Genomic DNA, 12251 nt, shown 5'->3' with positions numbered 1-12251 from the left:
ACTTGGTACTTTTCTTAACACATGAATCATTGTCCACCTGCGTATAGCATCCCAATGTAGCTCATGAAACTATTCTCGAAGGGATTTGCTCTTGGTTTATTTACATTTGTATGTGAACATATGTATTCATGCACACCTGAATCTATTCCAATATCTATGAGCATCTAAACTAGTTTCTTATGACCCATCCTTAAAGGAGCATCTATTTGATACATGGAACCTCTGCTTGCGGGTACTTCTGATGCTTATTTAATACTGGGGGAGGGAAGAGAGACTTCTAAGTAGCCAAAGAATAGTTTCTGTCTGCCTATCTCCCTCTACCCTCCCTCAAAACACACATAAATTTCTTGTCTTTTAGTATATTTGCACCAATTTAGTAACCTTCCAGTTTGCATTTTCTCCAACATTTGTTGCACCTAAAATGATTGAGTGACCTCACCTGTTTTTTGCCCACAGGCTGCACATGGGAATTTGGAGCCATGGTGAACTACATTAAGAAGACCTATCCCATGACCCAGTTGGTTGTTGTGGGCTTCAGCCTGGGTGGTAACATCGTGTGCAAGTACTTGGGGGAGACCCAGGCAAACCAAGAAAAGGTTCTGTGCTGCGTCAGCGTGTGTCAGGGGTACAGCGCACTGAGGTGAGTCATCTCCACTGTGTGCACATACTTCTTTTTTCCTTCAGGTTTTCAGTTAGCATTTGTTTATTGAGATGTCCCAATGCACCAGACATGGTTTGAGAACACCATGGCAGACTGAGAAGAAGTTTCTGAGTCTTGGTCTCATCTTGTTTTGATTTTACATCATACATTGGAGTTGTTATAGAAAACTCTATAAGCCTGATATATGCAGCTGCATGTTAGGATCAGATCTATAATTGGGTGAGCCAAGGTCTGTTAGTAGCTGCCTCTTCCCTAGGGAGTATCTGTTAGGTGACTACTGTGTTCATGCTTCAGGAATATGGCAGAACCATGGGTTTAGGAGAGGACACAGGAAGTTGTGAATTAGGACCTGAGAGCAGGGCCTTATGATTGCACATGTCTCCTACCTGTGTAAGAGCCAAGTCTCAGATGGCATCTGGAAGGGCTCTGTAGAAACCATTTTACAAGCATCCTCACCTGCAAGTATTCATATCTCTTAGGCATCCCAGATCTCTTCACAAAGGCATTGACCCACTGGGTGGTCTCCTGCCCACAGACACCTATAGGATGACTCCCCTCAAGATTGGTGCTGTCACTGAGCATGGTAGCACATGCCTATAATCACAGCAGTTTGGAAGGCTGAAGCAGGAAGGTAGCAAGTTCAAGGCCAGCCTCAGCAACTTAGCAAGGTCCTAAGCAATTTAGCGAGACCCTGTCCAAACAAAAAAGTCTAGGGATATAGCTCAGTGGTAAAGTACCAAATCTGAGCACACAAACACTCACACACACACTTCTCTTTAGGCTCTTCAGATGCATTTGTATTTTTTCCTAGCCAGGCACAGTGGTGCATACCTATAATCCCAGTGACTTAAAAGTCAGAGGCAGAAGGATTGCAAGTTTAAGGCCAGTCTCAACAATTTAGCAAGACTCTGTCTCACAAATTTAAAAGGGCTTGAGATGTGGCTCATTGGTAGGACACCCTGGATTCAATCCCCAGTATCACCTCCCCTGCAAAAAAAAAAAAAAAAAAAAAAACCCTATTTTTTCCTATAGTCACTCTTCATTATAATGTCTTTTATATGACCAATTTTAAAAAATCTCTTGAATAAATCCAAAGTTGCACAAGGAAGTAAAACAAACAAAACTTCTTTATTGATCCTGTCTAATGCCAGATAGTCTTTATACTTCGTAAAAGTCATTCCCTTTTGCCTTACTTACATCTTTCATGCTGCATTTTAAGCCCATTTCATAATTCTGATGGATTAAATTTATCTGTATTCTTTCTAAAGATATTGCTGGAATTTGAAGCCAGCATATTCAGAGGGCAAATGTGGGCCCCAAATTCAACTTCTGCCTAAACTTGAAGCTGGCCAAAAAGAAAGATTCAAATGTACCCAAAGCAGACATGACAAATGTCCCTAATGAAATTTTTCCAAGAATGGGGTTCCAGTCTTCCTCATCTGCAATATGGGGACAATAATAAGAAATGGTCCCCAGTGCATAGCACCATTATGTAGGTAAATGAGTTAATGTGTAGAAGTACTAAGAACAGTTCCTAGCACATAGAATGTAAGGAACTCAGAACTCTTAATTATTGGGTCATCATTATTATTATTATTATTTACTATAAAATGAAGGAGGTGGGTTAGATTAGTGGATCACAAAGACCAGTCTGGTGAACTACTGGCTATCGTTTCATTGAGAATCACTTTGGAGATAATGTTAGAAATCAATTCAGTTTGGGGGGAACACTATCTCTAGTGATTCTGATTGATGAAGTCTAAGGCATGAGACCCCAGGAATCTGCCTGTTGGATACATTTCACAGGTGACTCTTGATCTTAGCCACATTTAGGAGACACTGATGTGGTGGCCTCAGAGGTCTCTCCAGTTCTGGCATCTAAGGACTAGGTTGGCCCTTCATCTTCCTTTTGGGACACTGGGAAGCCATTTGAAAGGACATGCTCCTTTACTTTAGCTTGACTGGAAACGCTCAACTCCGAAGTTCATAGCCATATGTAACCAGAGCTAACTAAAGCCCCATCCTGCCCAGTCACGGGGATAGGAAATAATGAGCAAGGGACCAGCCTACCAGCAGATCGGAGGGAGCTGGGCCTGGAGAGCTGGGAGGTTCTGACAGTTGGCACAATTTTCAGCAAGCCTAGAAAATGGAAATCACTAGATTCCTTTCCTAACCAGCTTCTGTGAACTTGCTGTGGATGCTGACTGGATATTCAAAGAGCCTTGGACTTGATAAATAGGAAGATTAACAAGTTTGTTCTTTTTTTCTTTTTTATTCTTCAAAACGCAAAATCAATAATTTCATTTTGCTGCAGTAGCGCCATCTGCTGTTGACAAGAGTACATGACACACACTGTCAGCAAACAAGTGTCCTTAACTAAGGCAAAGCAGGTTAAGGAAGGTAGGAAACTAGAACCTGCAAGATGCTTTGTATTTTGCCCCTTCTCAAAAGATTTCATACACATAATTACATATGGTCACATCAGCCTTATGCAGTAAGGAGAAAAACAGGCAACTTTCTTCTCTGGAGCATAGAGAATGTTTGAGCTAAGATCATACAGTTCCACACATGGAAACTTGTGGCAGGTCAGACAGGCACCATTGTCCCATGTATGCTGATGCTACCTGAGGCTCAGGTACCCTCAACCTTTCAACCAGATCTTCTGAATGAATAAAGGGACAGTTCTGTCCTTTAAACCAATATAACCTTTTTTTTTTTCCTGCCAACACTTGAGGGTGATGATCCTTTTCGGCACTGGGATGATGGCAGCTGTGCCTGTTGTGTCCTCTTACATGGAGGTGGAGTGGGAGGGCCCATCTGCGCCTGCAGGGGCCACACGGGAGTTCGTGCTTCTGGTAAATCCTTTCTAGCTGAGCCTGGAGGACTGCCTTCTCAGTTACTCCCCTCCTTCTGGCTTCTCAAACTTAGTAGCTCGCCTCCCTCCCTTCTAGCCTCGCCAGAGCCAATGGAAGGCTCAGAGAGAAGCCAACCACCTGCTTGCTATAGTTAGCAAAGTCTAGCTGCTGCTAAACCAGCTTACATCTTACCACATGCTGCACATGGTGGGTGGGGGGACTGTCCTGATTGATATTCCATGATATGTAGTGGACCTTAACATATTCTCTCAGCATAAGCAGCTACCAATCAGCCTAGGGAGGCTGCATGGTCAGACATAGTCTATCTTCTTTAATTATTTAGCTGAAACTTCACTATGAAGATACTTGATGATAAATTCATTGATGAGTAGTGACCAGACAGGAGTGTGATAGAGAGACTCAGTGGGACCAGAAGATTACTGATAGGTGAAATCGTGCATTGATTCTTTCAGTTAGACTTCCTCCTGGGCATTGGAAACACAATCCTGAATAAGCTCCCTCATGGAGCTTAAGGAGGAGGGATGGGAACCTTTTTTTGGTTTGATAGAATCAATCTCTCCTGACAAAGCTCTCAAAAATATGATATTGCAAGTCAGGCACTATGGCATACTCCTGTAAACTCAGCAGCTTGGGAGACTGAGGCAGGAGGATTACAAGTTTGAGGCCAGCCTCAGCAACTTAGCAAGGTCCTAGGCAACTTAGAGAGACCCTGTGTCAAAATAAAAAAATAAAAATAGAGAGGGCGAGAGTGCTGGGGATGCAGCTTAGTGGTAGACCATCCCCAGTATTGAGGGAAAAAAAAAAATCTGACATTGAAGAATTGGCCAATAATTATAATTAAAACAAAAGCATTTTGTTGATTAAACAAAAATAATCAACATCTGAGGACCTTATCGCATTTAATGACAATAGGATGATATTTATAAGGCCACAAACCAACACACCAGCTACAAGGTCCTCAGAAATAACAGATTTTCCACTACAGGGTTATTAAACTGACCGAATGGTTTGCCCTTAGCACCTGAAGATTCTTGTTTATTTTGTTGTTGCGCTTATTGTTTTTAATCAGAAAAATGAGGGGGTCTGTATGTACCCTTAATTCTAATCTATTCTTGTAAATATATACCCTGAGAAAAAATATTCTAAGCAAAAAAGGGAGTTGGTGGGTGGCCATTCTTATGCTAGCCTGAGTTCCAAATCCTGCTACCCCAATAGAAGTACCAAGGCCCAGTTAGACAGGTATCAAAGACTCTTAGCCCCCTCCCCAAGGGCTTGGTTTTCTTCCATTCATATTCTCAAGCTGAACTAGATGGAGGTTATAGCCTCTCCTCAGGTTGGCTCCGCCTATGAAAGACAACCAGTTGCTGGCCTGGGCTAGAGACCACCTCCCTCTTCAGAAGCCACGAGCCCTGTACTGTGCTGGTGGTCTGCCTGGGACTGCCCACATGTCTGTGCCCTGCCCTTTCCTTTAGGCTACTCTTGGTTTGGCTTCCTCTGCTTACTTCTCTCTTGTAGCATCAAGTTAGAAATAATCCGAATGTCCAGCTTGGGGGATAGTTAATTATGATACACTGACTCAGTGGAACTACTACAGATAGCTTTTATTTAAAAACATCAAGAAAAATATATAATGTGACAGAATGTATACATTAAAATTAGCGGAGCGTACAGCTATATAAAATATAATTGCAGGGAAGGAGAAATGGGAAGATATTATTTAATGGGTATAGAGTTTCTGATCTACAGGATGAAAAAAGAGAAAACATGATCGTATCTGGGCAAAGCCTAGAAGGGAATCCCCTCCTTGCCCAAGTAAAAATAGTTCTTATGTTGGTATTATAGCATTCTAGGAAAATACATAATGTACTCTAATTTTAAGGTTTCATGAAGCATATTGCCTTCAAGGTATTTTTTAATATTGCCTAGATGCACATCCCACAAATTCATCACCAACCTTAAATCATAGTTTGCCTTCTTTCCCCTTTTTGGAATATTAGAGCCATGCTTGCCCATCCAAGCTATGTAAGGACTTCTCTCTCATCTTCACCCTCCATATTTTCTTAAAGACCATGCTGTCTCACAGTCTTGCAGGAATTTGAGCTATTTATGTGAGTCAGGAGATTTGAATTAATTTGGACATTAGATGATCGGTTTTTCCAGTTCATTTTCTTCATTTTACTCAGTGCTTAGTCTGCTCATTTTGCAAAGTTGAGGAGTTGGAAAGTCCAGTCTTTTCTGAACAGGACCCCTAAAAATAATCATGAATGCCTGTTTGTATGGACCCTTTTCTTAGTGATTTAAAAATATGTCAGGTGCAGTGGCACACACCTGTAAACCCCAACAGCTCGGGAGGCTTAGGCAGGAAGATCACAAGTTCAAAGTTAGCCTCAGTAACTTGGCAAGGCCCTGAGCAACTTAGCAAGACCATATCTCAAAATAAAATATAAAGAAAGGGCTGGGGATGTGGCCCAGTAGTTAGGCATCCCTAGGTTCAATCTCTGATTAAAAAAAAAAAAAAAAAAACTATTACCTTCTAAAACACCTTTTTAAATTATTTTAACAGTTCAAAATCAACAACTGTGAAAACATTGTGGGTAACATTATTATTACTTAATTTGTATTGGATAGAAGTAGTGAAGAAATCTTTCGAGAACTTTATTTTGGTAATGGATAAGTAAATTGATGGATAGACGACAGAGCTTTTAAAAATGCATATGCATTATTCTCAAGTAAGACTGACAGTGAAACCATACTTGTTTGCAGGGTATTCTCCTCTCCTTTGTGACCTCAATGACAGCATCACTTTTTTAGAGCTTTGCTACTTTTAGGAGGCCTCTTTCCTATTGGAATAATCCTGGTTCTTTCTGATGTTTTTGAAACCTTTCTACCAACAAAATTCACTCTGGATTACACAAAGCCTCTCCTTCCTACAACAGTGACCTAGCTACTTTTTCTCTGGGTTCCACAGTTCTCTGCCAGGTCCTCAGCCCAGTTTCTGCTGGTGGACCAGTATCTGGATGGGCCTGGGTTGTGGTTCCTGCTATCCATTCTCTCTTCTAGAGAGTATAGCTGTCTAAAGGCAGGTTAAGCAGTTGGGTGTTCTGCCATTTAGGCAAGTAGAAGTTTGGGCAGTGTCTAGTGCCCTTGGCTTCCATGCCCATTTTGTGATTTGCATCTAAACTGTAAAATTTATTTCTTCCATCTGATTTGGCAGCTCTCACCCAACATTCTTTGCATGTTTTTCCCCAAGGTTTTTGGACAACATGAGTCTGTTTTCTTAAGCCATATAGCTTTATTCTGCTTCTCTTCCTGAAAATTGACCTTATTTTGAGTAACATGGTGTCCATCCCAGGGTCCTTCCCATCTCATGAAGTCTCACTGACACCACTGAGATCTTAGGTATTCTGTGAGCTAGTTTGTTTTTGTTTGTGCTCCACCCATTGGCATTTAGCTCTCTGACACTGTAATGTCCTCTTCCATTCCCTTTAAACCTTCTTCTTTGGGTCATGTAGTTCCCGGGTAGATGGGTAAACGTGACCCATCTAGCCCAGGAGCTGCCTATCTTCGGGTTAAAGCCAGAGTTCACACCCATTCTCAGTACCACTTGCTGGCCAGCTCTCTATTCACCACATCCGCCTATCTGCAGAATTCTAACCACTGTTAACAGGAGCAGGAAAACCACCAAGGTCTCCAAGGTGGCCTCTGTTCTGTCTCTCACGAAACTATCTAGATACCTCAGCATGGAAGCAATCTCAGTGAATTCTGTAGTTCAATGAATTCTCTAGTTCGACCTCCTGATTTGGCACATAGGAAACCGAGCCTTGGAAGGTTGAAGCTGCTCATGCAGAGCCTGGTGAATTTCTCAAGGTGTCCTATGGACCATGTTTCAAGTCCTCCCTCTACCATTTGAGCCCAGACATCTTCTTAGACCTTTATCCCTTCACCAGACCCAAAAAGCCTTTCTCCTGCCTCCATTCACTGCAAAAACAAAGTGGATAAATCAGAATTTGCATCTGTGGGAGCTGCATGTGTGAGGCTCTTGATATAGGCAGTGTATCCAGATAATCCACTTGTCTCTTTTTCTGTCCTTGGAAATGGTGACTGTGACCACTGCAGTCTAACTAGTTAAAACTCACTTTGACTCTTCTCTGTATCTCTTTGATCTTTAACATTCCTCAGCAGAGCAATTAATTTTCAGTAGCTTGGAATACCTTTCTTTTTAGTATTGGACTGTGTGTTTTTTATAACACACCAATTTTGATTATGTTTTATTAAACTTATATAAAATCAAGTTTCAATTCCTTAATTATATACCCAAAGGTTGTAAAAGACAGCTCCTAAACAGACTGAGTGGCAAACCAAAGATCCTAGAAATTAATGTTAGCCAAAATAAACCAAGTGAGACACTGATCTCAACATCCTTATCTGGTCCCTCCTTGGGCCCAGGCACCTGTGAATCACCAGAGACTTTCACTGAGATATTTATTATTCCAGCGAAAATCTTCTTGCAGTGCCAGAGCATCTTTTTATATCTTAACAGTATGGCAGCCCCCTCCTCCCTTCCCTGCCTGTGCAGCCCCTCTCTTAAGGGAGGTACTCACATTAGCAAGAATGTTCCTTCAGCTAGAAGGTCAGCAAAGTGAGAAATGGATGATGCAAGACAAAGCTGGGACTCTTAAGGGGAAGGGGCAGCTTGGGTACAAGTTCAGAGAAGAGGAGCCACTGGGCAGCAGCACATGGCTCACTGGTTGGGTGACCCCCTTTCTCAGACCCTGAAGTAGGTGTCTACAGTGCTGCCTCAGCAGTGATCTGGCCTGTCCTTTCTGTTTCTGTAGAGTGGGGGGAGGTTCCCATACATTCACCTAGTGACCTTCTGACCTTGGAAGTTGGTATTAAGTCTCCACTTTGACTTTTGACCCTTGTGTTTTAGAAGAATATTATAGGCCATTAAATTCACAAACCATTTCGCTTTTAATTCCCCACTTTTTTTTTTCAAGATATTATGGGAAATGCTTGTCATTCCAAAATTGAAGTTGGCTGCTCTAGGGAAATTACTTTTATAAACTCTCTGGATTTAAAAAAACAAAACAAAACAAAACATCTGTGAACCATTCAGTCTCTATTGCTATCTAGAAGATGAATCCTGTGGATTCTATGTGGGCAGAGTGACACCCTGAGGAATTGACAGGGTGGAATCAGGCCTAGAGACTCAGAAATCTGCAAAATGAAACTTTCTTTTTAATTGATGTGGACCAAAAGTGGCCTGCTTGGATTCATACCCAGGAGGAGAGCATTGAGTGGGGAGGACCAAGTTCCCATGGTGGAAATGAGCCCTTTGGGTTTGTTCATCTGTCACGTGGGCATGGACATCAGGCTACGGGGACCTGTAAACAAGGCCAGCAGTGTTCCCATGCCTCCCTCACGGGGTGATGGCCAAGCTCAGGCTCTGGAAACAAGGACACTATTTCTAGCCTAGTGCCACAATTACGCGGGTCAAAGATGACCCTCACAACAGGTAGGCTAACCGTGCATAGCCCTAACAGCAGAAGGACTTCCCAGCCAGCTCCCCTGTGCCTAGGGGGTGTCACTGGCCTCCCTGCCTTCACTTCTGTCTCCTCACCACTCTGATATTCTAAGGCTAATCCAAAAAAAAAAAGGTTTGCTTGGATAAGGTCAGATTTTATGATTTTCTTTTGCCTTTCAAACAGCAACAAGAGAAATTGTTTTTAGGTTTTTCTCTGCACCAAACTTCACATCCACCCTTACCTTAGAAGCTCCCAATATTAACCCTTTAAGTCCCAGGTTTTCAATTCTGCAAATATTGCAATTAAATTGACACAGGTGCATTAAAATTGGTTGGAAATCATAATGTAGAGTTTATATATTATTATATTTTGTATTATTTTTATTATAATATTATGGTTTTATTATTACATAATTGTATATTATATTTGAGTTTTTATGGAAATTTCACATCTGGGATGATAGAACAAAATGGGTTAAGCCAGATAATTTTGCCTGCAGGGTAGGAAGTCAAATGGAGAAAGTATTCAAATGGCCATCAAAGCAGACTCTAGAAAGTTCTATGACTAAGGGAAGGCTGGCTGGACAAGTGTCAGGAGCATAGTTCACAAATAATAGGGTCTCTCTGGTCCTAGTCGGTCCTGCTGAGATCAGCTTCAAGGGCACATGGTGGTTCCTCCACTAGTCTCGCTACAGAAGTTTGAGCAATGCACATCAAAGCCTCTGTCTCAGCATCAGAACAACCAGAGCTCTCCATGATAGTATCTTACTGCAGCAGCACGAGCCCCCAGTCGGCCTGCACCCACCTCAGCCAGCCTCCCAACCACATCCCTCTCACTCTCCATGGTTCTTCCAGGGCCCAGGAAACCTTCATGCAGTGGGATCAGTGCCGGCGCTTCTACAACTTCCTCATGGCTGACAACATGAAGAAGATCATTCTCTCGCACAGGTATGGCCCTTTCCATTCTCTCAGGAGACACATGGCTGCTTTCTGAGCTGTTTTGGGAATCACTAAAAGCCAGAACTCCTGTTTGTCCAGAATAACAAAACAAAAAAACAACAGGGTGGTGGCCCTTGGGGTTCTGCCCAAGCAGCTGTGACAGGAGGCTCAGGTTGAAGTGTCAGCTCCTGCCTGCTCGAGGCTGGAGCTGCTCCACATTCATCATGCTCATCCTGCCTTCCTGGATTAACCCATCAAGCACTTAGAGCAGTGCCTGGAGAACAGTAGCCTGTGACAAATATTAGTGATAATTATGTCATTATCATTACTATTTTTGCTCCCATCTCTTTTTCCTCCCTGATGACTGCCTTTCCCAGCATCTCTGCTTGCAGACCCAGCCCATCCTTTGAGGCCCATGTCAGGTCTCATCCTCCGCCAGGTTGCGTCTCTACAGCTTCCCCTGTGTGAATCCTGGGTCTTAAACTACATGGGAAGACTTGGAGGGCTTGGGCTTGTTTGGATTTTTCCCAGAGCCTGGCACATAATGAGCACTCAAAAATTATACTTTGGAGGGATTTTTGTCACTACACTAGGAAAAGCAATCAAGCTAAGTGATCAATTTTGTAATCTCTGGTTTTTTTGTTTGTTTGTTTGTTTTGAGAAGTAGTCTCACTATGTTGCCCAAGCTGGCCCTGAACTCCTAGGCTCAAGTGATCTTCCTGCCTCAGCCTTTTGAGTAGTAGGGACTATAGGTGTCCACCATCATGCCCAGCTCTTAGTCTCTTTTTTTCAATGGTTAAAAGGAGATGTTGTTGAGCAAGGTCCTAAGCAACTTAGCAAGGCCCTGTTTCAACATTTTAAAAAAGGGGGAGAAGGGGGTTATTGGTGATGTAGCTCAGTGGTTAAATACCCCTGGGTTCAATCCCTGGTACCTAAATAAATAAATAAATGGAGGTGTTGTGCTGCCCATCCCAGCCTGACCCCAGGTGGGGCTTCCTGTGAATGGGTCACATGATGCCTGAGCAAGGCTGAGGCTTATCGCCCTTCAGGCTGCCAAGCTGCCAGGCATATCCTTAGGTCCTCATGTACAGAACAGAGGGACATTTATGACCCTGTACTATAATAATCAACTATTTGCATTCAGTTCATGTAGTTTGAGCATCAGCCATGTACTGAGATGGGTGTGACTCAACTGAGTGGGTACTCCGGAGATTTGCCAGAGTTATTATTCCAGAAGGGGCAGAGTCAGGGCACCAAGGCTACATCCAAATCCTCTGCCCTCTGCACTTCTGGAGTCAAGCGAGACTCCTTCCAGTCAAGATCTGTTTTGCTAAAGGATTTGGTCTTGCTACTGAATGGTCTGTAAAGTTCATTATGTAATTCTTAACAAATTGCAAAAAATGTGCATAAGTATATTTACCTTTTAAACTTTTTCTATAAAAAGCCAGATACTGAGCTGGCATTATAGCTCAGAAATAGAGCACTTGCCTAGCATGTGTGAGGCCCTGAGTTCAATTCTCAGCACCGCATATAAATAAATGAATAAAATGAAGGTCCATCAACAACTAAACATTATTTTTTTTAAAAAAGCCAGATACTCTGAAATTTTAGAAAAACTTTAACTTGTGGACCCTGTCCAATAGATATATAAGATAATCTTCCTAATTATCTTTTTAAAAATATTTATTTATTTGTAAATGAATACATAGTATCTTTTTTTATTTTTATGTGGTGCTGATGATCGAACCCAGTGCCTTACATATCTGAGCTACAGCCCCAGCCCCTTCCTAATTATCTTTTGAAAAAAATAAGTGCTAGAGTAATGTATCTGTCTTCTTTTGGAAAGGTTGTGAAAATATACAGAACACTGAGTTTCTGTAATGACACTTTGGTCCTACCATAGAACCAAATCTCAAAGCAAACTCACTCCTCCCTCAGCTGTGTAACTGAGAGTTCTTGCTGGGAAGATCAGGCTACCATGCACATTTTGACCCCTTCCTTTGTTGTGTTGCTTTCAAGATGGATCTGCTTCTCCCTAGAAATGACCACTGTACTTAATACAGTTGGCTCTCTATCTACATGAGCTCTTCATCCCCTGTTCCAACCAACAGTGGATAAAAATATTAGACCTGCAAAGGTTTTATCTGTCCTGAACATGTACAGACTTTTCTTGTCATTGTTTCCTAAACAATACAACAACTTTTACATAGCATCTGTGTTAATTACTATAAATAACCTATAGATGATTTAA

General features: G+C 42.1%; 1 protein-coding gene across 1 annotated transcript in view; it reads left to right on the top strand.

The window, feature by feature from the left end:
- The window catches only part of Abhd2 (abhydrolase domain containing 2, acylglycerol lipase), a 102011-nt gene that overhangs the window by 76981 nt on the left and 12779 nt on the right, over positions 1 to 12251 (top strand). Inside the window, exons 6-7 of the mRNA XM_076851374.2 lie at positions 457 to 640; positions 9917 to 10009. Coding sequence (XP_076707489.1) covers positions 457 to 640; positions 9917 to 10009 — 277 coding nt within the window. The remainder of the gene's footprint in view (positions 1 to 456; positions 641 to 9916; positions 10010 to 12251) is intronic.

Source organism: Callospermophilus lateralis, chromosome 3 (assembly GCF_048772815.1).
Source record: "Callospermophilus lateralis isolate mCalLat2 chromosome 3, mCalLat2.hap1, whole genome shotgun sequence".
Taxonomy (NCBI): domain Eukaryota; kingdom Metazoa; phylum Chordata; class Mammalia; order Rodentia; family Sciuridae; genus Callospermophilus; species Callospermophilus lateralis.
Note: the sequence above shows the minus strand (reverse complement) of the source record. Positions and strands in the feature narration are given on the sequence as shown.